Raw genomic sequence first — 26,405 nt, 5'->3', positions numbered from 1 at the left:
TTTACAATCCTTGAGCTAGACACAGAGTGCTGATTGGTGTGTTTACAATCCTTGAGCTAGACACAGAGTGCTAGACAGAAAAGTTCTCCAAGTCCCCACTAGGTTAGCTAGATACAGAGTTAGCTAGGTACAGAGTACCAATTGGTGTTTTTTTTTTTTTTGAGACGGAGTCTTGCTCTGTCGCCCAGGCTGGAGTGCAGTGGCTGGATCTCAGCTCACTGCAACCTCCACCTCCCGGGTTCACGCCATTCTCCTGCCTCAGCCTCCCGAGTAGCTGGGACCACAGGCGCCGGCCACCTCGCCCGGCTAATTTTTTTGTATTTTTAGTAGAGACGGGGTTTCACCGTGTTAGTCAGGATGGTCTCGATCTCCTGACCTCGTGATCCGCCCGGCTCGGCCTCCCAAAGTGCTGGGATTACAGGCTTGAGCCACCACGCCCGGCCCCAATTGGTGTTTTTACAAACCTTGAGCTAGACACAGAGTACTGATTGGTGTATTGACAAACCCTGAGCCAGACACAGAGTGCTGACTGGTGTATTTATGATCCTCTAGCTAGAGGGAAAAGTTCTCCAAGGCCCCACCAGATTAGCTAGATACAGAGTTCTGATTGGTGCACATACAATCCTCAGGCTAGATATAAAAGTTCTCCAAGTCCCCATCTGGCTCAGGAGCCCAGCTGGCTTCACCTAGTGGATCCTGCACCTTGGCTGCAGGTGGAGCTACCTGCCAGTCCTGAGCCACGCCTGCACTCCTCAGCCCTTGGGCTGTCCATGGGACCAGGTGCCACGGAACAGGGACGGCGCCCGTTGGGGAGGCTCGGGCCTCGCAGGAGCCCACTGCAGGCAGGGAGCTCAGACATGGCGGGCTGCAGGTCACTAGCCCTGCCCCATGGTGGGGGCGGGGGACAACTAAACCCAGCAAGAATTTGAGTGCAGTGCCCATGGGCCGGCACTGCTGGGGGACTGGGTGCAACCTCCACAGCTGCTAGCCCTGGTGCTAGGCCCCTCACTGCCCTGGGCCTGTGGTGCCATGCAGGCTGGCTGGTGGGCCACTGCATGTGTAGGGTCTGTGGAGCCTGTGCCCGGGCCTGCTGAAACTTGCACTGGCCCGGGAGCTCCCTGTGCAGCCCCGTTTCCCGTCCGCGCCTCTCCCTCCACACCTTCCTGCAAGCAGAGGGAGGTGGCTCTGGCCTTAGCCAGCCCAGAGAGGGGTTCCCACAGTGCCGTGGCGGGCTGAAGGGCTCCTCAAGTGCCGCCAGAGTGGACGCCGAGGCCGAGGAAGTGCTGAGAGTGAGGGCTGCTAGCACACTGTTACCTCTCAGTGGCAGGCACCTGTAATCCCAGCTACTGGGGAGGTCGAGGCAGGAGAATCGTTTGAACTTGGGAGGTGGAGGTTGCAGTGAGCCGAGATGGCGCCACTGCACTCCAGCCTGGCGACAAAGTGAGACTCCATCTCAAAAAACAAACAAAAATCTTCTAATACTTATGTTAAAAAAAGTAAAGCGAAGAGGCCAAGGTGGGAGGATTGCTTGAGGCCAGGAGTTCAAGACAAGCCTGGGGAAAATAGTGAGAACCCCCCCTCCCACGCCGCCTCATCTCTACAAAAAATAGAAATATTAGTGGGGCATGGTAGCATGCATCCGTAGTCCCAGCTACTCAGGAGGCTGAGGTGGGAGGATTGCTTGAATGCAGGAGTTCAGGGCTGCAGTGAGCTATGATCCTGTCACAACACTTCAGCCTGGGCAACACAGTGAGATCCTGTCTCAAAAAAAAAAGTAAAACGAAGCTAGGTGTGGTGGTAGGGATGTGTAGTCTCAGCTACTCAGGAGGCTGAGGTGGAAAGATCATTTGAGTCTAGGCGTTAGAGGCTGCCATGGGCTGTAGTTGTGCCTGTGACTAGTCACTGCAGTCCAGCCTGGGCAAACATAGTGAGACCCCCATCTCTTAAAAAAACAAAAAAAGTAAAATAAGATGAAATTAATATATTTTACTTAATATATTCAAATATTCAAAGTATTATTTGAAATATGTAAATGTAAAAATTCACTAATGAGGTCTCTTACATTTTTTGGGTACTAAGTTTTCAAAATCCAGTGTGTAGTTTACTCTTAGAGCACATCTGAGTGTGGCTCATGGCTGCCATATTGGGTGGAACAGCTCTAGGGCACAGATTGTGCTACTGATGAAGTCCCACCTTGAGGCACTGGTACTGGCCTTCTGAATGCAGTGTTAGCCCTTGGCCAGGCAGGGTGGGGGTAGCTCTCAGGCTTAATGGAGAACTGTATAGTTGAGGAACATGGTCGAGATGAGGGAGCAGGTGTGAGCCGTTAGTTGTCAACACAGCAGCTAGAGAGGATCTGAGTGGCCTCTGACAACATCTGCTACAGCCAGATGGGGAAGAATGGCCTGGCTGAAAAGTCAAGGGTGGGATGATGCAGTTCTAGAGTTGACATGTATAGTTTCCTGGTGCTTGAGCTTAGTACAGAGGCAGAGCCCAGAGAATCTTGAGTCTTGAACATCTCTCTCAAATATTAGGTGTTCAACTTGGCTTTTGGCAGACACTGAAGACTGGAATGATCTCTGAGATCCTGAAGACTAAATAGTCTATTTGAAAGACAAGCTGTGCTTCCAGGAAAAAGCCAGACTTAAATCAAGTGTCTTCAGAGAAGGGCATATGCTCAGAAGGCCCCCTGGGCTCTGTTACAATGCACGATGAAATACTCAACAGATGCTTCCAAACTCTGTGTCGTAATACATGGATAAGACCTTCACCTGGAATTTTAGAGATGAAGCAAGATGAAGTATACTAATGTTTACTTTGACCTTGGTGAGACCATTTTATAGCTCCATTAACCCAGTTTTGAGGACAGTTTCTTCTTTGAAGCAGAATGCATTCTGGTAATGAATTTATCTGATAATGAGTTATTTAGTGTTATTCACCTGAATGCTACTGTGGGTGAGTTAACAGTAGTTTCGGTTTTGGCAGAACTGGTGTTTAGATTGTTCTTGAAGATATTTGCTAGTGGATTTACCAGTTTTAACTGCCACGTGAGGCCACATCATGCTTATGAAAGTAGTTGCTATTTTTTTTTTTTTTTTGAGATGAAGTCTCACTTTGTTGCCCAGGCTAGAGTGCAGTGGCGTGATCTCGGCTCACTGCAATCTCCGCCTCCTGGGTTCACGCCATTCTCCTGCCTCAGCCTCCTGAGTAGCTAGGATTACAGGCCACCACGCCCGGCTAATTTTTTTTTTTTTTGTATTTTTAGTAGAGACGGGGTTTCACTGTGTTAGCCAGAATGGTCTCAATCTCCTGACCTTGTGATCCACCCGCCTTGGCCTCCCAAAGTGCTGAGATTACAGGCGTGAGCCACTGCGCCTGGCCGGTGCTATCTAATCTTAAGAAATGATAGTTGTTTCCCTGTTTGCAGTGACTGGAAGGCATGCATCCAGTTTGTCTAAAAGCCTACCATTTCCCCCCATTTTTGTCTAAGTTATTGTGTGCTGATGATAATATATACAAGACTGTGCTAGCCATGTTAGACATTCTCATTTAGTCCTCATAGCAGCATTGTGACCTAGATAAGTACTATTATTATCCCCAGTGTACAAATGAAGAAACTTTCTATATATCTAGGAAATGTCAGAGTCCAGATTCGAATCCAGGTCAGAATCTTTGAGTCTAGACCAGAACTCTTATTGACTATATTATTCTCTAATGGTAACTCCCAAGTGGTTCTGGTATGATTTTGAGAAAGAAGGTGACAGCTGCATATTTGGATTTAGTTTTCGTGTAAAATCTTACATTTTTTGGCACTTTACTGTTTATAAAAACTCATTTGATCCTTTTAACAACTCCCTAGGAAATCAGGGAGGTGTCATCACCTACGTTTTGTAGATGGAAACGGGGGCCCAGAGAAATGATTAGCTCAATGACTCATAGCTGAGAGTTGACCCAAGTCTTGTGACTCTGAGGGTCAATGCCACTTCCCATGTGCCAAACCATTTGCAGGCATTTCTTTTCTATGTGTGGAAAATATAGGAAATCATTATTCCTGTGGGAGAGAACCAATGGCAATATGTTATTGGGGAGTCATTTTGCACACCCTGACCTTTCTCCTTTTGGCTGTGATTGGCTAAATAGTCTATATAAATAGAATTGATTGAAGTTCTTTCTCAGAACCTTTATTGCTAGGAAATACCTTACAGAGAATTTTGGACTGGGCATGCAGCCAGTTTGTTACATGCTTAACAAAAACAACAAACGTTAACATTGTGTAGAGGTCCAAATTAGCAGACTTCTACAAACGTTTTCCTGCATTTAGAAAATAAACTTTATGTTGTGGCTTTACACAAATTGAGTGTTGACCTGATTCTTCATTTTTGACCTTCCATGAATGTCTCCCAGGAGTAAACAGGAACAGAGCCTTTGTGGGGCTGACTCCAAACCAGTTGAGACTTGTCTTGGGAATGGTTCACACTGGTAGTTGTTCTGTCATAGTTGTATTTGCTTGTAGAGTTCTACTTCTTTTTTTTCTGAGACGGAGTTTCGCTCTTTTTGCCCAGGCTGGAGTGCAGTGGCACAATCTCGGCTCACTGCAACCTCCACCTCCCGGGTTCAGCCATCCAAGTAGCTGGGATTACGGGCGTGCACCACCAATCTCAGCTAATTTTGTATTTTTAGGAGAGATGGGGTTACTTTATGTTGGTCAGGCTGGTCTTGAACTCCCGACCTCAAGCGATCCGCCCGCCTCGGCCTCCCAAAGTACTGGGATTACAGGTGTGAGCCACTGTGCCCGGCCTGAGTTCTGCTTCTGGTTGCTGTCTAACTGGGAGGCATCTATGCTTTTTACAGCTTTGGGTCGCGTTATTACAAGTTCACATGTGTGCAAGCTCTGTGGAACAACATCATGTCTTTGAGTAGATATTAGTGTTTATGTGGGAATCGCCACTGTTTTTCTTACCTAAAAATAAAAAACTTCAGAAAGCTCTTGACCAATCTGTGGTTAAATCTTGTAATCATTACAGCATCAGCCTGTGATCTTTGAAAAATTAAAGTTCTTGGGACTCAACTTTGTCATAAACTTGGAGATAATGCTCTTTGAACTCACATTTATGCTTGAAGGAATATATGAGAGAGAGTCTTGATCTTTAATAGGGAAACAGTAATAATTTCCCATTCATAGTTCCTTGTTCCTAGTCTTTTACTTGGTAAAGGTTTTATTTTATAAACTATATCTTTTTGTATCTTTTACCTCCACTTTTGTATAGAGATTACTATTCATTCATTCATTCATTCATTCATTCATTCATTCATTCATTCATTCATTCTGATGAGTTTCGCTCTTGTTGCCCAGGCTGGAGTGCAGTGGCACGATCTCAGCTCACTGCAACCTCTGCCTCCTGGGTTCAAGTAATTCTACCTCAGCCTCCTCAGTAGCTGGGACTACAGGTGTGTGCCACCATGCCCTGCTAATTTTTTTTTTTTTTTGTATTTTTAGTAGAGATGGGGTTTCGCCATTTTGGCCAGTCTGGTTGCAAACTCCTGACCTCAGGTGATCCACCTGCCTCGGCCTCCCAAAGTGCTAGGATTACAGGCATGAGCCATGGTGCCCAACTCTTTAAAAAGTGGTTGTACAATTTCTTCAGTTCATTTGAAAATGTTGCTATAAAAACATTTTGTTTCTTATTTGAGTTGCTATCTTCTTAGAAAGTTCTAAGGGGTCTTACTCTGTTGCCCAGGCTGGAGTACAGTGGTGTGATCTTGGCTTACTGTGGCCTCAAACTCCTGGGCTCAAGTAATACTCCCACCTCTGCCTCCTGAGTAGCTGGGATTCCAGGCGTGTACCACTGTGCCTGGCTTAGTCACTTAATGTTCTTAAGTATTAAAGCATTAATATATGCTTTCTTCACAAACAGTTCAGTGAATGAGAAATATCCTTGATTACTGGTTTTGCTTTTTCATATTTATCAGCCAAACCACTTTTTTTTTTTTTGAGGCGGAGTCTTGCTCTGTCGCCCGGACTGGAGTGCAGTGGCCGGATCTCAGCTCACTGCAAGCTCCGCCTCCTGGGTTTATGCCATTCTCCTGCCTCAGCCTCCCGAGTAGCTGGGACTACAAGCGCCCGCCACCTCGCCCGGCTAGCTTTTTGTATTTTTAGTAGAGACAGGGTTTCACCGTGTTAGCCAGGATGGTCTCGATCTCCTGACCTCGTGATCCGCCCGTCTCGGCCTCCCAAAGTGCTGGGATTACAGGCTTGAGCCACCGCGCCCGGCCTGCCAAACCACTTTTGTACCAGAAAATGTGAAATAAGAAATCGGGCTGATGACATCAGCAAATATAAAAATAGTATTTTATTATGTTCTGGCCACTGTTAAATTCGAAGCTCCCTGAGACCAAGACTCTTGTTTTGTGTTTTTAGAAGTTCTTTGTGGTCTGTGACATTTCTGACCCTGCTCTATCCTTTTGCATGGTCTGAAAGGCTTTCTTCAGATTTGCTTGGCCCATCGACAATTCTTGTTTTGCTTTTCTGGGGATTGTTTTGATGCTTTTGGTTTCTCTTACATGCCGACGGGCTGTGTCCGTAGATATGATTTCCCTTCCATAATTATAATTATGGTGTATTGCCTAGAATTACATTTATTGATCAAACACTTTTCGCTAGAACCTAACTGGAAGAAATATCCTGAAAAAATGTTCAAAAGCCCATCAAGTATTTGCAATTTATTTTGCTTTTCTTTTTTTGTAGCATGTTCCGCAGTATTCAAGACAGCACTTAATGGTGTCCCGTAATCTTGGTTCAGTGGGATATGATCCTAATGAAAAAGTAAGTATTTAAACGATACTCTGAACAACTAACTTATCGTGGTTTTACTTTCTTGTCTCCATGCTGTGTTCGATGGGATTTTGTTAAGACTGTGGGGTCATTGATCACTCTAGCATTATATGTTTCTATAGATGCTCAATCTTTAGGTGTTCTGTTTTTCATTGTGGGCCACAGTCTGAATCTTTTTAATTTTGTATTTGTATCTTTACCAAAAATTGAATGCATTTACAATGTGTTTCCTTTGTTTTCAGAAGAATAACTAAGAAATCATTTGTTCTTAAAGACTGGGCAGTTAAGAGATTTAATTAAACTATTGAGTTTTTCTTTCATTTACCTAATACTTTTCTTTTTTGAGATGGAGTCTTGCTCTGTCACCCAGGCTGGAGTGCAGTGGTGTGATCTCGGCTCACTGCAACCTACACCTCCCAGGTTCAAACAATTCTCCCACCTCAGCCTCCTGAGTAGCTGGGATTACAGGCGTACACCACTGCACCCGGCTAACATTTGTATTTTTAGTAGAGACAGGCTTTCACCATGTTGGCCAGGATGGTCTCGAACTCCTGACCTCAGGTGATCCACCTGCCTCAGCCTCCCAAAGTGCTGGGATTTCAGGCATGAGCCACTGTGCAACCAGCCTCATTTACTTAATATTTATATTATTTATTTATTTATTTGTGACACGGAGTCTTGCTCTTTTGCCCAGGCTGGAGTACAGTCATGTGATCTCTGCTCACTGTAACCTTTGCCTCCTGGCTTCAAGAGATTCTCCTGCCTCAGCCTCCTGAGTAGCTGGGATTACAGGTGTGCCCCACAATGCCCGTCTAATTTTCGTGTTTGTTAGTAGAGACGGGGTTTCACCATGTTGGCCAGGCTGGTATCAAACTCCTGACCTCAGGTGATCGGCCCGCCTCGGCCTCCCAAAGTGCTGGGATTACAGGTGTGAGCCACTGTGGCCTACCTATATGATTCACTTGGATTGAAGGTAATTTTGTGTATTATAAATTTTGGGACAAGCGGTTTCTAATTAAAATGCTATTTCAATGATGTTTGAGCCTTGTAGGGACTAGAAGAAGTGATTGGAAATAAAATATGGTTTCATGCCTTCATGGCAATGAAGGCATCAAAGAGGGCGGGAGTTTTGGTTAAGAAGGGATTGTTCGAGGTGACTATCATCAAAATACAACTGACAGGAATGATTATTTGAGAATGACATGTCTGAGGTATCTTCTGAATCATGTGCTGAAGTGCACAATACTGCTTTCCAGATTCTTTTGAATCTGGAGGCCTGGAGGAAGAAAGAGTCTACATATCTTCAGTTCAGTAGGAATGCAATGTGAAACACAGTTGCAGGGTGGTATGGTTTGGCTCTGTGTCCCCACCCAAATCTCATCTCGACCTGTAATCCACAGGTGTTGAGGGAGGGAGGTGATTGGATCATGGGGGCAGTTTCCCCCATGTTTTTCTCATGATAGTGAGTTGGTTCTCACAGGATCTTATGATCTTACAAGTGTTTGGATGTTCCTCCTTTGCACTACTCTCCCCTGCTGCCTTGTGAAGAAGGTGCCTGCTTTCCTTCTGCCATGATTTAAGTTTCCTGAAGCCTCCCCAGGCATGTGGAACTGGGAGTCAATTAAACCTTTGTTTAAAAATTACCTAGTCTCGGGTAGTATTTTCGTAGCAATGTGAAAACCGAATAATACATAGGGCAAATGCAAATTTTTTTTTTTTTTTTTTTAATTTTTGAGATGGAGTACTGTTCTGTCACCCAGGCTGGAGTGCAGTGGTGTGATCTGGGCTCACTGCAACCTCCGCCTCCCGGGTTCAAACAATTCTCCTGCCTCAGTCTCCCGAGTAGCTACAGGTGTTCATCACCATGCCCGGCTAATTTTTGTATTTTTAGTAGAGACGGGGTTTCACCGTGTTGGCCAGACTGGTCTCGAGCTCCTGACCTCAAATGTCTGCCTCAGCCTCCCAAAGTGTTGGGATTACAGGCATGAGCCACGGCGCTTGGCCAATTTTCAATTTTCTAATAGCTACATTAAAAAAAGTAAACAGGTAAAATTAATTTTAATAATATCTCAATATCTAAAATGTTATTAAGTACATAATCAGTATAAAAAGTATTAACAAGACACCTTAGATTCTTTTCTTTGGGCCCTAAGTCTTCTAAATCCAGTGGATATTTTACACCTCTGGCATATCTCAGGTTGATTAGCCGCATTTGAAGAGCGCAATAACCTCTTGTGACCAGTGGCTACTGTATTGGATAGTGCAGATCTATTGAATTAGTTGTGATAAACTCCTTGTTATGAAAGCTGTAGTTTAATTTAAAATCTTCATCCTAGGTGATATGCTTTGGGGTTCATATATCCATGTGTTGCATTCCAATCTCGAAGTAATCATCTATCCTAAGTGGCCACACTCTTAAGAGTGGTTAACTGGCCGGGTGTGGAGGCTCAAGCCTGTAATCCCAGCACTTTGGGAGGCCGAGACGGGTGGATCACGAGGTCAGGAGATCGAGACCATCCTGGCTAACACGGTGAAACCCCGTCTCTACTAAAAAATACAAAAAGCTAGCCGGGTGAGGTGGCGGGCGCCTGTAGTCCCAGCTATTCGGGAGGCTGAGGCAGGAGAATGGCATAAACCCGGGAGGCAGAGCTTGCAGTGAGCTGAGATCCGGCCACTGCACTCCAGCCTGGGCGACAGAGTGAGACTCCGTCTCAAAAAAAAAGAAAGAAAAAAAAAGAGTGGTTAACTAACATTTGTTGAAGAGGCCACACTCTAGAGGGGTGGAATACTACAAACGGCTCAGCCATCTTTCCCCTTATAAACACTGGTAGCCTTCCTCATTAGCATAATAACTCTTAGAAGTGGGCTATCAGCCAGGTGTGAGGGCCCACGCCTGTAATCCCAGCACTTTGGGAGTTCGAGGCCAGTGGATTGCTGGAGGTCAGGAACTTGAGACCAACCTGGCGAAACCCTGTCTCTACCAAAACAAAAACAAAAACAAAAAAAAACCCACAAAAATTAGCTGGGTGTGCTGGCATGCGCCTGTAGTTCCAGCTACACAGGAAGCTAAGGTGGGAGAATCACTTGAGCCCAGGAGGTCAGGGCTTCAGTGAGCCATGATTGCACCACTGTACTCCAGACTGCTAGGCTACAGGGCGAGATCCTGTCTCAAAGAAGGAAAAAGAAATGGGCTGTCATTGAGGAAGTTTGTGATATTTGTCGATATTATGTTATTGGCTATTACTTTAGAGAAATGCCCTGCCTTTGTACTATTAGAATATAATAATGTAGTTGGCCTTTAATTCTTTACCTTAAAGAATAACACTCGGGCCCGATCCCTAAATGAATAGTCCTGTGTTCAGCCACTTGTCTGGTGGATTCTTGATGGCTTAGTCTGATAGTATGGTTAACCAAATCAGAATTTTTTTTTTTTTTTTTTTTTTTTTTTGCCTATGGCGAGCCTTTCTTGCAGTCTTTTGGAGCCTTACAAAGTACAGGGAGTTGAGATTTCACTGAACTTATCAAGCAGGTTTTATGGTTCGTTTTATGTCTTAATAAATGTTTGTATGTATGGACAGAGTTTGGTCTGGCACTTGCTTTCATTATAACCTCATAGTGAAGTTACAGAAATAGGTAACTCACCTCCCACATTGGTGACCACTGATAATTACTAAAAATAAATAAATGTGTGTAATTGTCTGGGTTTAGCACATTATTTATTTATTTGTTTATTTATTTTTGAGACAGAGTCTCACTCTGTCACCCAGGCTGGAGTGCAGTGGCATGATCTTGGTTCACTACAACCTCCACCTTCTGGGTTCAAGCGATTCTCCTACCTCACCCTCCCGAGTAGCTGGGATTACAGACACACATCACCATATCTGGCTAATTTTTTTTGTTGTTGTATTTTTAGTAGAGATGGAGTTTCACCATGTTGGCCAGGCTGGTCTCGAACTCCTGACCTCAGGTGATCCACCTGCCTCCACCTCCCAAAATGCTGGGCTTATAGGCATGAGCTACCGTGCCTGGCCCAGGTTTAGCACATTTAAAGAGATCGGAGGGTTAAAGGGTGTAGAAGTGGAATCCCCTTGGAATTTACTAAGCCTGTTTCGTCATAAATTCTGAAATCAATCCTGCTGCCTGTTATCTTTGCCATCTCCTTTGCTGTGCCCTTGCCTAAGGTGGCTGTGGAGAAACTGTGTTTCCCTCAGTGAGTGATGAATATTCTTTGGCACCTAATCATGGTACAGGTGTATGTTCAGACTAAGTTCGTCGTTTTACCCTTTGCTTGAGGGCTGCACTTAATCAGACCTTTCTCCTTCCCAGATTCCTGCTGTCCTTGTAACCATTCATTAAATATTGACCTGGTCTGTTTATACCTGCTGTCCCAAGTGCAAGTAGACTTGGTCTTTGGCGTAATACATGTTTGTTAAATAAATTGATTCTCGTTTGAATCTGTTATTAACTCCTTTCTTATTCCACATTTTATCAGTGACTTGCATCATGTGCAACTTATCCAGGTGAAATTTAATCATCACTGAAAACGTTATGTTTTTTTAACTTGAGTTCTAACAAGCTAACTGGTTGACTTATGTACGTTCATGAGAATAAGGAAGATTTAACTTATGGTAACTGCTTGGATAAAGACCATTAAGTTTCAGCTGGCCTTAAATTAATGTGAGCCAGTACAGTACTGTGTTGTTCCTTTCACACTAATGTGAGCTGGCTGGGCTCAGTGGCTTACGCCTACAGTCCCTGCGCTTTGGGAGGCCGAGACACGGGATTCCTTGAGACCAAGAGTTCCATACCAACCTGGGTAACAGAACAAAACCCCATCTCTTAAAAAAAAAAGTGATCTTAGGTGTTATTAATAACATAGTGTTTAGAGCTTGCATTGTTATTCTCTGATCACATTATGTCATGGTATGTTCTGACATGAATACCTGGATGTGAACTCTCTGACTTTACCACTAGTGAACTTTGTAAGTGATTTAAGGCAAGTGATTTAGCCTCATCAAGCCTTAGTTTTTTTATTTGTAAAACGGAGATATTATCAGAACTGACTTCGTGGGATTATTATGCTAAATATTGTCCTCATAGCCATTACCTGATAGATGAAATAATGCACAGAAGGGATTCATCACAGTGCCTGCTGTATACAAAACGTGTCCTAAATGTCGGCTGCTTAATGTCCTTAACTGAATTTTGCGCATTTGGAAACTGAGACTCAAAGTCCGTGAATAGTGAGTAGCTGGGTGTGAACTCATGTCTGTCCTTTTTCAGAGCTGGTGAACTTACCCATTGTGCCGTGCCCTTTCTCAGAAGAGTTGGGCAAGTGACCCAGTGTCCAGAGTTCTGCCGTCATTCCAACAAGTACCCAGTGCAGGGCCAGCTCAGCCCTCTTGGTGTCTGAATGGAGTGTGGTGCTAGCTGTGGAGTTAGAGCCAGGGAGAGAGCATCTAAACCTGGGGAAGGGAAAGGAAGAAGGTATGGAGTTAGATCCTGGGAGACAGCGTCTAAACCTGGGGAAGGGAAAGGAAGAAGGAGGGGTAGAGAGACAATGGATTAAGAGAAAAATAACAGCCGGGCGCGGTGGCTCAAGCCTGTAATCCCAGCACTTTGGGAGGCCAAGACGGGCGGATCACGAGATCAGGAGATCGAGACCATCCTGCCTAACATGGTGAAACCCCGTCTCTACTAAAAAAAAAATACAAAAAATTAGCCGGGCGTGGTAGCGGGCGCCTGTAGTCCCAGCTACTCCGGAGGCTGAGCCAGGAGAATGGCGTGAACCTGGGAGGCAGAGCTTGCAGTGAGCCGAGATCACGCCACTGCACTCCAGCCTGGGCGACAGAGCAAGACTCCTCAAAAAAAAAAGAGAAAAATAACAACAACAACAAAAATCCTTAGGAAATCTTTTACTTCAGATGACATCATTAGTACAGTTACAGAGCAGCTACTGCCAAAGTTCTTCATTATCTATTCTGGTACCTGAAATCTCTGTCTTCAAGGGTCCAGGATCCTAATTTATAGTTGTCTTTTTCTGAGTGTCTTCAGGGTGCCTTGTGAGTGACTCTCCACATACAGGATCAAGTCCCAGTTCCTTGAATGGCATATGAGTCCTTCTCTCATCTGGACTGTTTTTTTTATTTGCTACAACTAGCAAATATTTGCTACAACTCTCCCAAGCATACATATGCGCTTGAATCATGTTGAGAATTCCTTGTAGTTCTTTAGTGCTACCCTCTTCTTCCGGTGTCACAACCTTTACACATGCTGTTCATGCGCTCCCTTCTCTGTGTGTAGCATCCTGCACACAGCCTTATTAGAGCACTTAACACAATTCGTTGTGCTTGTGCCATATTTTACTTTGAAGTTGCCAAATGCACTTGATATTTACCTGTAATTGTTGATGCCGAGGGGCAGTTTTAGTTGGTTTTAATTGATTTGTATGTGTCTTCTGTTACAGACATAGCCTACCTGGAAGAATATATAGGAGACCAGTAACAGTGGTTGCCTTTTGGGCAAGGACTTGGGTGTTTCTTCAGTGTTTCCCCTTTTGTACTTTAAAAATTCTGAACTGTGATTTATTTAAAAGAAAATGTTATGTATGGAAGATTAATTGATATGGTTAGCTTTATTGAGTTTTATGCACTAATTGGTAATACGTTAATAGTCCTTAACAGAGAAGATGTGTCAGATGCAGGTATTTGTTTTGATACAGCTTTTCCCTAGTTAGACAGATAAGGGCACACTCCTAAATTCGCAACAGCCTGGTATGTAGCCCAAAGGAGTGAAGAACAGTAGCCACAGCTAATGCTGAATGAATATATATTACATGCTAGGCATTATTCTAAACACTTTAAGGGTGTTAATTAATATCATTCTCAAAACCTCTTGTGGCAGGTGCTGTTTTTACCCTTATTTTACATACCAGGAAATGAGAGGCAAGAAGGATGACTTGTTCATAGCAGAACACACAGGAGGAGAACATAGAGTGCTGGGAGTTCAGCCTGGGTGGTTTGGCTGCAGACTGACTCGTAATGACCATTCTGCTGCTTGAACAGAAATTAGAATGGGGATTCTTTCTTAATTCTTCCAGTGTTATGATTTGTTATATTTGCTGTAACAATTGTTTAATATATAATTTCTAGGAGTGGTGTTTGTGGTGATTATCAGAGATGGTCTGTTTCACAGTTAATATTAACATCACATTTTAAAACCCATTTAAGAAAGTGTAAACATTGTTTTCTCAGGATATGCTTACTGCTTCAGAGGGAGTTACCATGACCATTTAAATACAGAGAAGCAGATGATTTTACATTCTCAGACCTGAGGTGTGAGCAAGGCTCTGAGTGGCTTAGTGTTTTATCAAATTAGAAGTTTACCTATTTTTAAGGCGGGGCTTGCCTCGGGTTGGTGGAGTTAAGACATATATGATGTAAAGGTTAAACCAAGACCTAGAAAGCTTTTTTCACTTCTGAGATTCTGGACTTTTTCCTGTGTGTTAAAATACTGCTCTAGGCCGGGCGTGATGGCTCAGGCTTGTAATCCCAGCACTTTGGGAGGCCGAGGCAGGTCAATCACCTGAGGTCAGGAGTTCGAGGCCAGCCTGGCCAAGATGGGGAAACCCTATCTCTACTAAAAATATAAAGAAATTAGCCGGGCATGGTGGCACGCACCTGTAATCCCAGCTATAGGGAGGCTGAGGCAGGAGAATATCTTGAACCTGGGAGGCGGAGGTTACAATGAGCTGAGATCGCACCACTGCCCTCCAGCCTGGGTGACAAAGTGAGACTCCATCTCAAAAAACAAACAAACAAACAAACAAACTGCTCTAAGTTATATAAGAGTACTTTTTAAAAGATCATGTATAACTCTAAGTCTTCTTTTAGAAATATAACTAACACTTTTTTTCTGTAGTTCCATTGAACTTAAAAACAATTCACAAATCCAGAAATTACCATGTGCTAATATGTATAACATCCAAATTACTTGGAATGGTGTGTTTTTAAAAACGATTAGCCTGTACAATTTTAGAGTAGGAAGAAACCCTTACTAAATAGCTTTCCTTTGGAGTGCTGCCAGTTTATGTGGAAATCAAGGCCTACAGAGATTGATTTACTTAAAGTTAAATAGGTCATTAGTGGCAAAGCTGGACTTGGGTTTAGGTCTCTAGATAAACACAGGGTACACAGCTTCTCTACTATTTGGTCTCAGCTGCTTCAAAATTTGGTGGTTATTCAAACTTAACATCGTATTCAAATGGTGTAATCTGCTTAGCCTGGGCGTTTTTGGATATAAGCACAATTGGTACCTATTCTGAGTTACTGAAAATATGCCCTGTCCTAACAGAGATGGCACATAAATTATTCTTACTTAGTATCAGACTTAACTTTGAAAACAACTCATGATACTTAGAATTTCCCAGAACTTAGAAAATAAATTGTCAAGTAATTTTGGCCAAAGTGTTTTTTTTTTTTTTTTTTTTTTAGACGGAGTCTTGCTCTGTCACCCAGGCTGGAGTGCAGTGGCACAATTTTAGCTCACTGCAACCTCTGCCTCCCGTGTTCAAGCGATTCCTGCCTCAGCCTCCCAAGTAGCTGAGATTACTTGGGATTACCAGCACTTGGGATTACAGGCATGCACCACCACGTCAGGCTAATTTTTGTATTTTAATTTATTATTTATTTATTTATTTTGAGACGGAGACTTGCTTTGTCTCCAGGCAGGAGTGCAGGGGCGCGATCTAGGCTCACTGCAGTCTCCACCTCCTGGGTTCACACCATTCTCCTGCCTCAGCCTCCTGAGTAGCTGGGATTACAGGCGCACACTAATAGACCCAGCTAATTTTTTTGTTTTTAAGTTTTTCGTATTTTTAGTAGAGACGAGGTTTCACCGTATTGGCCAGGATGGTCTCGATCTCCTGACCTCATGATCCACCCACCTTGGCCTCCCAAAGTTCTGAGATTACAGGCGTGAGCCACTGTGCCCAGCCTTTTTGTATTTTTAGTAGAGACGGGGTTTCACCATGTTGGTCAGACTGGTCTTGAACTCCTGACCTCGTGATCCACCTGCCTCGGCCTCCCAAAGTGCTGGGATTACAGGCATGAGCCAATTCCCCCTGGGCTTGACCAAAGTCTTTTTATTTTTATTTTTTTGAGACGGAGTCGCGCTCTGTTGCCCAGGCTGGAGTGCAGTGGCCGGATCTCAGCTCACTGCAAGCTCCGCCTCCCGGGTTCACGCCATTCTTCTGCTTCAACCTCCCGAGTAGCTGGGACTATAGGCACCCGCCACCTCGCCCGGCTAGTTTTTTGTATTTTTTAGTAGAGACGAGGTTTCCGCGTGTTAGCCAGGATGGTCTCGATCTCCTGACCTCGTGATCCGCCTGTCTCGGCCTCCCAAAGTGCTGGGATTACAGGCTTGAGCCACTGCGCCCGGCCGACCAAATTCTTTTAGTGTCTGAAATATCATTTGAAGATTTTCTTTTGGCTAGAGAATTGATAAATACCCCCATTGTGAATATATTCACCTACTATGCTTTAACAAAGTAATTATAGAACCCAATCATATCAGGTGAATTTTATAGTTTCCTGGTTGTAAATGATTATACTATTTAATAACCTATTTTAATATTACCCTAAGTATTTATAGTACATTTAATATTACTCTAAGTAATATAGTATTTAATGTTACTCTAAGAAGTAATGTTTTTTAGGATTATATTCAGTGTTAATGTTGGAAAAAGTTGGTGTTTTTTGGTCCCAAAGTAAGAGTCACAATTTCTAATGAATGTGTTTTTTCTCTCTTCAGACTTTTGATAAAATTCTTATTGCTAATAGAGGAGAAATTGCATGTCGGGTGAGTAGAATTTTCATCTTATTTTCCATTTTACTCTATGAAATTATTTATTATTAAACCCCTTTAAGTGTGAATCACTATTAATAGACATTCATATATTTTACAATAGGTTATTAAAACTTGCAGGAAGATGGGCATCAAGACAGTGGCCATCCACAGTGACGCTGATGCTGGTTCTGTAAGTATATTTTTGCTTTGTTTAAATCAGGACTTAATTTTGGGTCAAGCAGAAAAAGTGAGAAATACAGGCTTTTTTTCTTGGCCTGCAAAAGATATATTCAAATTGAAAAACTGTTTACTTGTTCACTGTTGTGTTAAGCAAAATGACATTATCACAGTATCTTCTATATGTGCCTTAAGTATTTTCTTTTCATGGCTTTCCGGGCATGGTGGCTCAAGCCTGTAATCCCAGCACTTTGGGAGGCCGAGACGGGCGGATCACGAGGTCAGGAGATCGAGACCATCCTGGCTAACATGGTGAAACCCCGTCTCTACTAAAAAATACGAAAAGCTAGCCAGGTGAGGTGGCTTACGCCTGTAGTCCCAGCTACTCTGGAGGCTGAGGCAGGAGAATGGCGTGAACCCGGGAGGCGGAGCTTGCAGTGAGCTGAGATCCGGCCACTGCACTCCAGCCCAGGCGACAGAGCAAGACTCCGTCTCAAAAAAAAAAAAAAACTTAGACTGAAAAATTGCCAGGCTGATTGCTGGTCGCCAAGTAGATTTAAGCAAAGCATGAGGAAGTGTGAGTCAAAGATTAATGAAATGTTTACACAATGCTCCCTTATGAGAGCACTTTCACCCAGCATAACTTCAGTATCACTAAGGGAATGCTACAATTGTTTCACCTTTCCTAAATGCGTCAAGGTGTTCAGCTGAAAGTTTGACAAAAATGAAAGTCAGGTTAATGCTAATTGGATACGAACAAAAGAAGGTTTAGCATAAAGCAGATACACTTTTATTTGGTACTTTTAACACAGCAGGCCTTTATTTATTTATTTTTTTGAGACAGAGTCTTGATCTATCGTCCAGGCTGGAGTACAGTGGCGTGATCTCACTTCACTACAACCTCTGCTTCCTGGGTTCAAGTGATTCTCCTGCCTCAGCCTCCTGAGTAGCTGGGACTACAGGCACCTGCCGTCATGCCTGGCTAATTTTTGTATTTTTGGAGAGACGGGGTTTTACCATGTTGGCTAGGCTGGTGTTGAACTCCTGACCTTAGGTTGCCGCCTGCCCTGGCCTCCCAAAGTGCTAGGATTACAGGCTTGAGCCACCACACCCGGCCCACAGCAGGGACTTTTTTAGTAGTGTTATGAATGAGTAGAAAAAAATACCCTGGGGAAAGAATGTAAATTATTAGGTCTTTATGGCATGAAATATAAGTAGTTGAATACTAATGCGAGCATTGTTTCTCATTGTCTCACACTGCTTTTGATAATGGGACCCTTTGGTAGGGTCCATCACTTAATGACAGGGAAATGTTCTGAGAAATGCGTTGTTAGGTGAGTTCAATATTATGTGACCATCACAGAATGTACTTACGCAAACCTTGATAATATAGCCGAGTACACACCTATATGGTATAGCCTATTCCTCCTGTGCTACAAACCTGTACAGCATGTGACTGTACTAAACACTATAGGCAATTGTAACACAATGGTGTTTGTGTATATAAGTGTATCTAAACACGGAAAAGGTACAGTAAAAATGTAGTATAAAAGATTAAAAATGGTACACTTGGATAGGGCACTTACTGTGGATGGAGCTTGTAGGACTGGAAGCTGGTCTGGGTGAGTCGGGAGTGAGCGAAGGCCTAGACTTCATAAACACTGTGCACTTAGGCCACACTACATTTATAGAAAAATAGTTTTCTTTCTTCAGTAATAAATTAACCTCAGCATACCACAACTGTTTTACATTGTAAACTTTTAAATTTTGTCTTTGCTCTTTGACTCTTTCTTTTTTTTTTTTGAGACAGAGTCTTGCTCTGTCAGCCAGGCTAGAGTGCAGTGGCGTAATCTTGGCTCACTGCAACCTCCGTCTCCCTGGTTCAAGCAATTCTCCTGCCTCATCCTCTCCAGTAGCTGGGATTACAGGCATGTGCCACCACGCTCGGCTAATTTTTGTATTTTTAGTAGAGACGAGGTTTCACCATGTTGGCCAGGCTGGTCTTGAACTCCTGACCTCAGGTAATCCGCCCGCCTCACCCTCCCAAAGCGCTGGGATTACGGGCGTGAGCCACCACGCCTGGGTTTACTCTTTGACTCTTTCTTAATAAAACAGCATAAAATGCAAACATTGTACAACTGTACAAAAATGTTTTCTTTATATCCTTGTTTTATAAGCTTTTTTCTGTTTTTAAAGTTTTTTATTTTTCATTTATTTTTTACTTTTTGAACTTTTTTGGTAAAAACGAAGACTCAAATGCATACATTAGCCTAGACCTGCACAGGATCAGGCTCATCAAGACATCAGTAGGCACGAGATCACATTAAGTTAGAAAGCTTCTACACAGCCAAGGAAGCAACAAAATGAAGAGACAATCCACAGAATGGGAGAAAATATTTGCAAACTACCCATCTGATGAGGGATTAGTAACCAGAATGTATAAGGAGCTCAAACAACTCTATAGGAAAAAATTCCAATAATTTGATTAAAAAATGAGCAAAAAGGCCAGATGCGGTGGTTCACGCCTGTAATCCCAGCACTTTGAGCGGGCAGATCACTTGAGGTCAGGAGTTCGAGACTTAGAATAAATAAATGCATGTTTAACCAGCCTGGCCAACATGGTGAAACCCTGTCTCTACTAAAAATACAAAAATTAGCTGGGTGTGATGGCACACATCTGTAGTCCTAGCTACTTGGAGGCCGGGGCAGGAAGCTTGAACCTGGGAGGTGGAGGTTGCTGTGAGCCAAGATCGTGCCACTGCACTCTAGCCTGGGTGACCAGGCGAGACTATGTCCAAAGGAAAAGAAAAAGGGGGCAAAAGATCTGAATAGGCATTTTTCAAAAGAAGACATACAAATCACAAATAGATATATGTAAATGTGCTCGACAGTATTCATTACGGAAATGCAAATCATAAGTACAATGAGATATCTCACCCCAGTTAAAATGGCTTTTATCCAAAAGACATAACGAGTACTGTCGAGGATGTAGAGAAAGAACCCTCATACACTGTTGGTGGGAATGTAAGTTACTACAACCACTGTAAAGAACAGTGTGGAGGTTCCTCAAAAAACTAAAACTATCATATGATCCAGCTGCTAGATGTACATCCACTGCTAGGGGTACACCGAGCACCTGGGAAATCAGTATATGGAGGAGATATCTGCACTCCCATGTTTATTGTAGCATTTTTCACAATAGCCAAGATTTGGAGGCAACTTAAGTGTCCATCAATAGATGAATGGATAAAGAAAATGTGGTACATATGTACGGTACCATTCAGCCATAAAAAAGAATGAGATCTTGTCATTTGCAATAGCAGGGATGGAACTGGTGGAGGACATTATGTTAAGTGAAATAAGCCAGGCACAGAAATGCAAGTTTTGCATGTACTCACTAATTTGTGGGAGCTAGAAATGAAAACAATTGGACTCATAGACTTACAGAGTAGAAGGATGGTTACCAGAGGCTAGGCAGGGTGTATGGAGCGGAGGGGTGTATGGAGCGATGATTAATGGGTACAAGAATAGAGTTAGATAGAATAAATAAGATCTTGTATTTGATGGCACAACAGGGGACTACAGTCTGCAGTAATTTGTGGTACATTTTAGAATAATTTAGGGAATAGAATTGGGATGCTTGTAACACAAATGAATGATTGAGATGATGGCTACCCCATTTATCCTGATGTGATTATTATACATTGTATGCTTGTATCAAAATATTTCATTACTTCATAAATATATACACCTCCTATATACCCACAAAAATAAAAAAAGACATCACTAGGCAAATAGGAATTTTTCAACTCCATTATTGGAGCTGAAATGTACATGCAGTACATTGCTGACCAAAATGTCATATGGCGTACGACTATATTCTGATCTACAGGTAGACATTTCAGACTTTCACTTTTACAAAAGTGGTTTCAAAAGAATTGTTGTTATGTTTTTCTCATTCGTACCTTCCCTGAGCACATGTGGTAGTTTTATGTTTTAGAGACTTTTCACCACTTCTGGCTGAAAGTAGAATATACCAGAGATTATGATACATAATTTATAATAAAATTTACCAGACCCCATATTGGAAGCAATTGCACACTCAGTCAAAACTTTCTCTTATTATGACCTAATTTAAGTCTGTTTCTAGAAAGACACCATAAGTAAAAGCAGGATAATGATGGTTGGAATGTCAAAAGTTTCATTTAAACCTCAACAGTAGGGTCAAATCTGCTATGTGGTTTCTGTTTCAGTCTCAAGGATGTGAACTGAGACTGAAAAGGTGAATTCCTGTAACCGCATGTTTTGCTTCCTCAGCACATGATCACAGAGGTTACTATTATAGCTAATCAGCTTTTTAGTATCAGTAACATGAAGAAGCCATGCTGTTCAGATGTATTTGCATGTTTGTTTTCAAGAGGTGAGCATTTTAAATGTAACTTGAGTAAAAAACCTTATAGACTTTGCATGTTAATTTCATATGTGGAAATGTAAATACTATTCCAGTAGGAAAATACTGCAACAATTGATTGTGAAAGCTATTCATTGTCTATTATAAACAACGAATTTTCAAGGTAATTGTGCAAGGAAAAGGATGAATGGATACTACACATATTAACTGATAAGTCACACAAGGAAGGAAAGCCAGCTAACTTGCAAACAATTAATGTTTGATGGAAAAATGTTGGCTTTTAGAGATGATTATGCAGTTTACCTCTGTTGGTCCCTTCCCGCCCATATGTTCTTCAAAATTCTTCAGGATTCTTGGTCCTTTGCTCTTGCATGTGAATTTTAGGATGAGCTGGTCAAATTACTCCCCTTCCCCAATTTTTAGCTACCATGAACAAGATTTTTATAAGTATAACTTTTGCATGTCTTTTTGTGTACATAATTTTGATTTTTTGGGGGTAAATATCTAGGAGTGGAGTAGCTGGGTCTTGGGGTAGATAAGGAGTTGGCAACTGTTTTTGTTTGAAAATAAATATATTTTTGTCTGGATAGCAATGTATTTAAGATTTTGCAGGCCCCTGTGGTCTCTGTTACATATGCTTCTTTTTTTTTTTTCTTCTTTTTGAGACGGGGTCTCGCTCTGTTGCCGGGGCTGGAGTGCAGTGGCCGGATCTCAGCTCACTGCAAGCTCCGCCTCCCGGGGTCACGCCATTCTCCTGCCTCAGCCTCGGGACTAGCTGGGACTACAGGCGCCCGCCACCTCGCCCGGCTAGTTTTTTGTATTTTTTAGTAGAGACGGAGTTTCACCGTGTTAGCCAGGATGGTCTCGATCTCCTGACCTCGTGATCCACCCGTCTCGGCCTCCCAAAGTGCTGGGATTACAGGCTTGAGCCACCGCGCCCGGCCGTGATTTTGTGTTTTATTTTTAAGTGGTTGTGAAGCAGTATGTCATTGTGCTTTTAATTTTAGATTTTCCTGATGGATACTGATGTTGAGTACTTTTTTGTGTTATTGGTCATTCATTTACATTTTTTTCTGAAGCATTTGTTCAAACATAATGAAAAAAATTGAGAAAAGCAGTACCAGTATACTGGTATCAGTTTACCGTTACATACCAGTATAAGGGTATCTGTATACCCTTCACCTAGATTCACCAATTGTTAACATTTTGGCTGTTTGCTTTATATCTGTATCCATATATACATTGTGTGTGTGCTTTTTTTTTTTTTTTTTTTTTGGCTAAACAATTTGAAAATAAATTACAGGACATGGTTGAAGCTGGAAACCATCATTCTCAGCAGACTGTCACAGGGACAGAAAACCAAACACTTCATGTTCTCACTCATAGGTGGGAACTGAACAATGAGATCACTTGGACACCGGGTGGGGAACATCACACACTGGGGCCTGTGGTGGGGTGGGGGAATGGGGGGAGGGATAGCATTAGGAGAAATACCTAATGTAAGTGATGGGTTGATGGGTGCAGCAAACCAACATGACACATGTATACCTATGTAACAAACCTGCATGTTGTGCAAATGTACCCTAGAACTTATAGTTTAAAAAAAAAAAAAAACATTTAAAAAATCCCCTGGACAGAAAAAAAAAAAAAAAAGAAAATAAGTTACAGACATTGTGGCATTTTATCCCCCTAAATACTATTCATCTCGCAGTAATAAGTATGGCTTTCTACATATCTATAATACCTTATGAAACCTAAGAAAATAACTCATTATTCTGTAATATCATGTAATATGCATACCACATTCAGGTTTCTCCACTTGACCCCAGTTGTCCTTTTTAATATTTTTCTTTGATCCACAGTTCAGTCAAGGCTCATTTGGTTATTATACCTCTTTAGTCTCTTAATCTAAAATAGTGCCCCTATCCTCCCTCCTTTTTTTGTTTGATTTTTATTATGTTGGCTTTTAGACATTCTGGCTTTGTATGATTATTTTCTCATGAATAGATTCAAATTAAATATTTGACAGGACTACTTCATAAGTGCTTTTTTTCTTTTCTTTTCTTTTTTTTTTTTTTTTTGAGACAGGGTCTGTCTCAGTTGTCCAGGCTGGAGTGCAGTGGTGAGATTATAGCTCACTCCAGGCTGACTTCCTGGGTACAAGCAATCCTCCCACCTTAGTTTCCCAAGTAGTTGTGACTACAGGTGCATGCCACCACGCCTGGCTAATTTTTGTATTTTTTGTAGAGATGGGGTTTCATCATCTTGCCCAGGCTGGTCTTGAACTCCTGGGCTCAAGAGGTCCTCCTGCCTTGGCCTCTAAACTGCTGGGATTACAGGCGTGAGCCTCCATACCCCAGCCAGTAATGTTATATATATTTTTACTAGTAATATCGTAACAAGAGGTTCTTAATGTTGAATTGTTCTGTTGTTATGCTAAGTATGATCATTTGGTTTTACCAGGTCTTCCCATTATAATGGTGCATTTTCTTTTTTTTTTATTAAATACTTTTTGGGGTGAGTTTTTGAATCCATGTGAATATTTTGTCCCTCGACCACCTGTCTAACGTTTTTGCATAGATAATGAAAATTGCTTGAGCCTGATTACTTTGGTTGCATTTGTCTTTTTTGCTGTCTGTTGAGTAAGCTGTTGATTTTCTGCTCCTTTTTGAATCTGCCTATTTTTATGTATTATCTTTTTTCTTATGGTTTTTTTTTTTTTTTTGAGGCAGAGTCTCGCTCTGTCACCCAGGCTGGAGCGCAGTGGCGCGATCTCGGCTTACTGCAAACTCCACCTCCCGGGTTCACGCCATTCTCCTGCCTCAGCCTCCTGAGTAGCTGGGACTACAGGCGCCCACCACCACGCCCGGCTAATTTTTTTATATTTTTAGTAGAGACGGGGTTTCACCGTGTTAGCCAGGATGGTCTCGATCTCCTGACCTTGTGATCCACCCACCTCGGCCTCCCAAAGTGCTGGGATTACAGGCTTGAGCCACCGTGCCCGGCCACATCTTTTTTCTTATGTAATGAGGCCTTCAGTATATTTATTTTTAGCATACTTAATTTCAAGAAATATCATATTGTATTATTTCAAGTTTGTGGGTGTTTATTTCTATTCCTGACTCTTCCTCATGACCTACTGTTTCCTCACATGTTTAAATTTTGGCATGTGATTTTATGTTGGTGCTTTTATTGTTGAATTTCAAGATGGTTTGGGTTATGGATTTGGCCAGGTAGGGTAGGTGTTATATTTGTGTCCATCACACCATCAGGTATCACTTATCTGGGACTAATTTTTATATTAATATTTTGGCATAAAGATTGTCAAAGTTTGAAGATAATGGGAAGAACAAAATGAGATTGCACACACACATACACACCTGTTGAATAGGCTTGTGGTTTCTAATTTCTAGAGACATTTTCCTTTACTTTGAACCACAGAGATATGAACATACAGTTTATCCTCTCTATTTAGTCGGTTGATTTCTCACCCACAACCTTTCACTGAGAATGTAATCTTTGATCCTCCTGGCTTTAAACAGAAGGGTTTCCTTCAAACCTCCAACTCAACGTGGGATCTGTTTCCTTTCTCTGATTGTTAAAACACAATCTTCTAGATTATTGAGATTCCCACCTTCACTCTCCAAGACTGGCTCTTGTGGATGCAGACTGATTTTCATTTTTATATTATTTATTTATTTATTTGAGCCGGAGTTTTGCGCTTGTTGTCCAGGCTGGAATACAATGGCGTGATCTCAGCTCACTGCAACCTCCACCTCCTGGGTTCAAGCGATTTTCCTGCCTCAGCCTCCCGAATAGCTGGGCTTGCAGGCATGCATCACCAAACCTAGCTAATTTTGAATTTTCAATAGAGACAGGGTTTCACCATGTTGGCCAGGCTGATCTCGAACTCCTGACCTCAGGTGATCCACCCGCCTCAGCCTTCCAAAGTGCTGAGATTACAGGTTTGAGCCACCGTGCCCAGCCGGATTTTTAGATTACTTTTTTTTTTGAGACAGAGCCTTGCCCTGTTGCCCAGGCTGGAGTGCAGTGGTGTGAGCATAGCAAACTACAGCCATGAACTCCTGGGCTCAAGTGATAGTCCTGCTTCAGCCTCCTGAGTAGCTGGGACTACATGTACATGCTGTTGCGCCCTGCTTCCTTTTTCTTTGTTTTTCATCCCTTGTAGTTTTTTTGTGAGCCAAGCCCTTCATTTGAAGGATGTTTGTTATATTTAATCTAGGTCTTTAGATGTTTTAAGGAGGATTTGCAGGTTATTTAGTTGAGGATTTGCAGGTTATTTAGTTGGCTTATTGTTGGTTTGTCTTAAAACAATATGACATCCTATTCTCTGTTGAGGAAATTCTCTCAATTTCTTTGAGAAATAAAGACTGATCTAGAGTAGTCTTAAAGTCAGGCTTTCCCCAGGAAAACAGTTCATTTATAATGATGAGATTAATGTGCCTGAATCCAGGGGATGAGGCCACAGAGAAGCAGTATAAAATTCCCTCCAATGGGAATTGGTCAGGGAAGGAAAAAGCAAAATGGGAGTTAAGCTTCTTGTTAAGTCATGAATTGTCTTTTATGTTTCATTTTCCAGGCCCTAGAAAAGCATGCTTTTTATTCTCTGGGAAGATTTGTGGAGAATGGTTTATGAAGAGAAGACAATTCTAGTGCAAGAATGTAACCAGCTGGGATTTTGATTGATATTGCATTGTGTCTGTAGATCATTTTGGAGTGTATAGCTATCTCAACATTTTTTAAGTCTTCCTATCCATGAACATGTGATATTCTTCCATATTTAGGTCACCTGGATTTCTTTCAGCAAAGTTTTGTAGTTTTGTACTACTATAAGTGTAATTAGTTTTTTAATTTCAATTTTTAAAATTAGTTGCAAGGCTATAGAAATACAATTGATTTTCATATAATGATTTTGATTCCTGTAAACTTGCTGAACTCTTTTATTAGTTCTAATAGTTTTTTAGTCGATTTCTTTTTTTTTTTTTTTTTTGCAGTTTTTACATTTATTTCAACAGAAAATGTGCACACGAGCTGTCTACTCATTTTCTTCACTGCGCAGCCTGGCATTGGGGTTGGTGACTCTGATGGCCAGCTGGGCAGCTCTTTCCACGATGGCTT

The 26,405-nt window shown here is 42.3% G+C and overlaps 1 protein-coding gene across 2 annotated transcripts in view; it reads left to right on the top strand.

Annotated features, from left to right (window-relative positions):
* Positions 1-26,405, top strand: part of PCCA (propionyl-CoA carboxylase subunit alpha) — a 456,600-nt gene that overhangs the window by 12,824 nt on the left and 417,371 nt on the right. For both annotated transcript variants that reach the window (XM_023218016.2, XM_023218015.2), the window contains exons 2-4: positions 6,746-6,823; positions 16,643-16,690; positions 16,800-16,868. In XM_023218016.2, coding sequence (XP_023073784.1) covers positions 6,746-6,823; positions 16,643-16,690; positions 16,800-16,868 — 195 coding nt within the window. The remainder of the gene's footprint in view (positions 1-6,745; positions 6,824-16,642; positions 16,691-16,799; positions 16,869-26,405) is intronic.

This window comes from Piliocolobus tephrosceles, chromosome X (genome assembly GCF_002776525.5).
Source record: "Piliocolobus tephrosceles isolate RC106 chromosome X, ASM277652v3, whole genome shotgun sequence".
NCBI classification, from domain to species: Eukaryota; Metazoa; Chordata; class Mammalia; order Primates; family Cercopithecidae; genus Piliocolobus; species Piliocolobus tephrosceles.
Note: the sequence above shows the minus strand (reverse complement) of the source record. Positions and strands in the feature narration are given on the sequence as shown.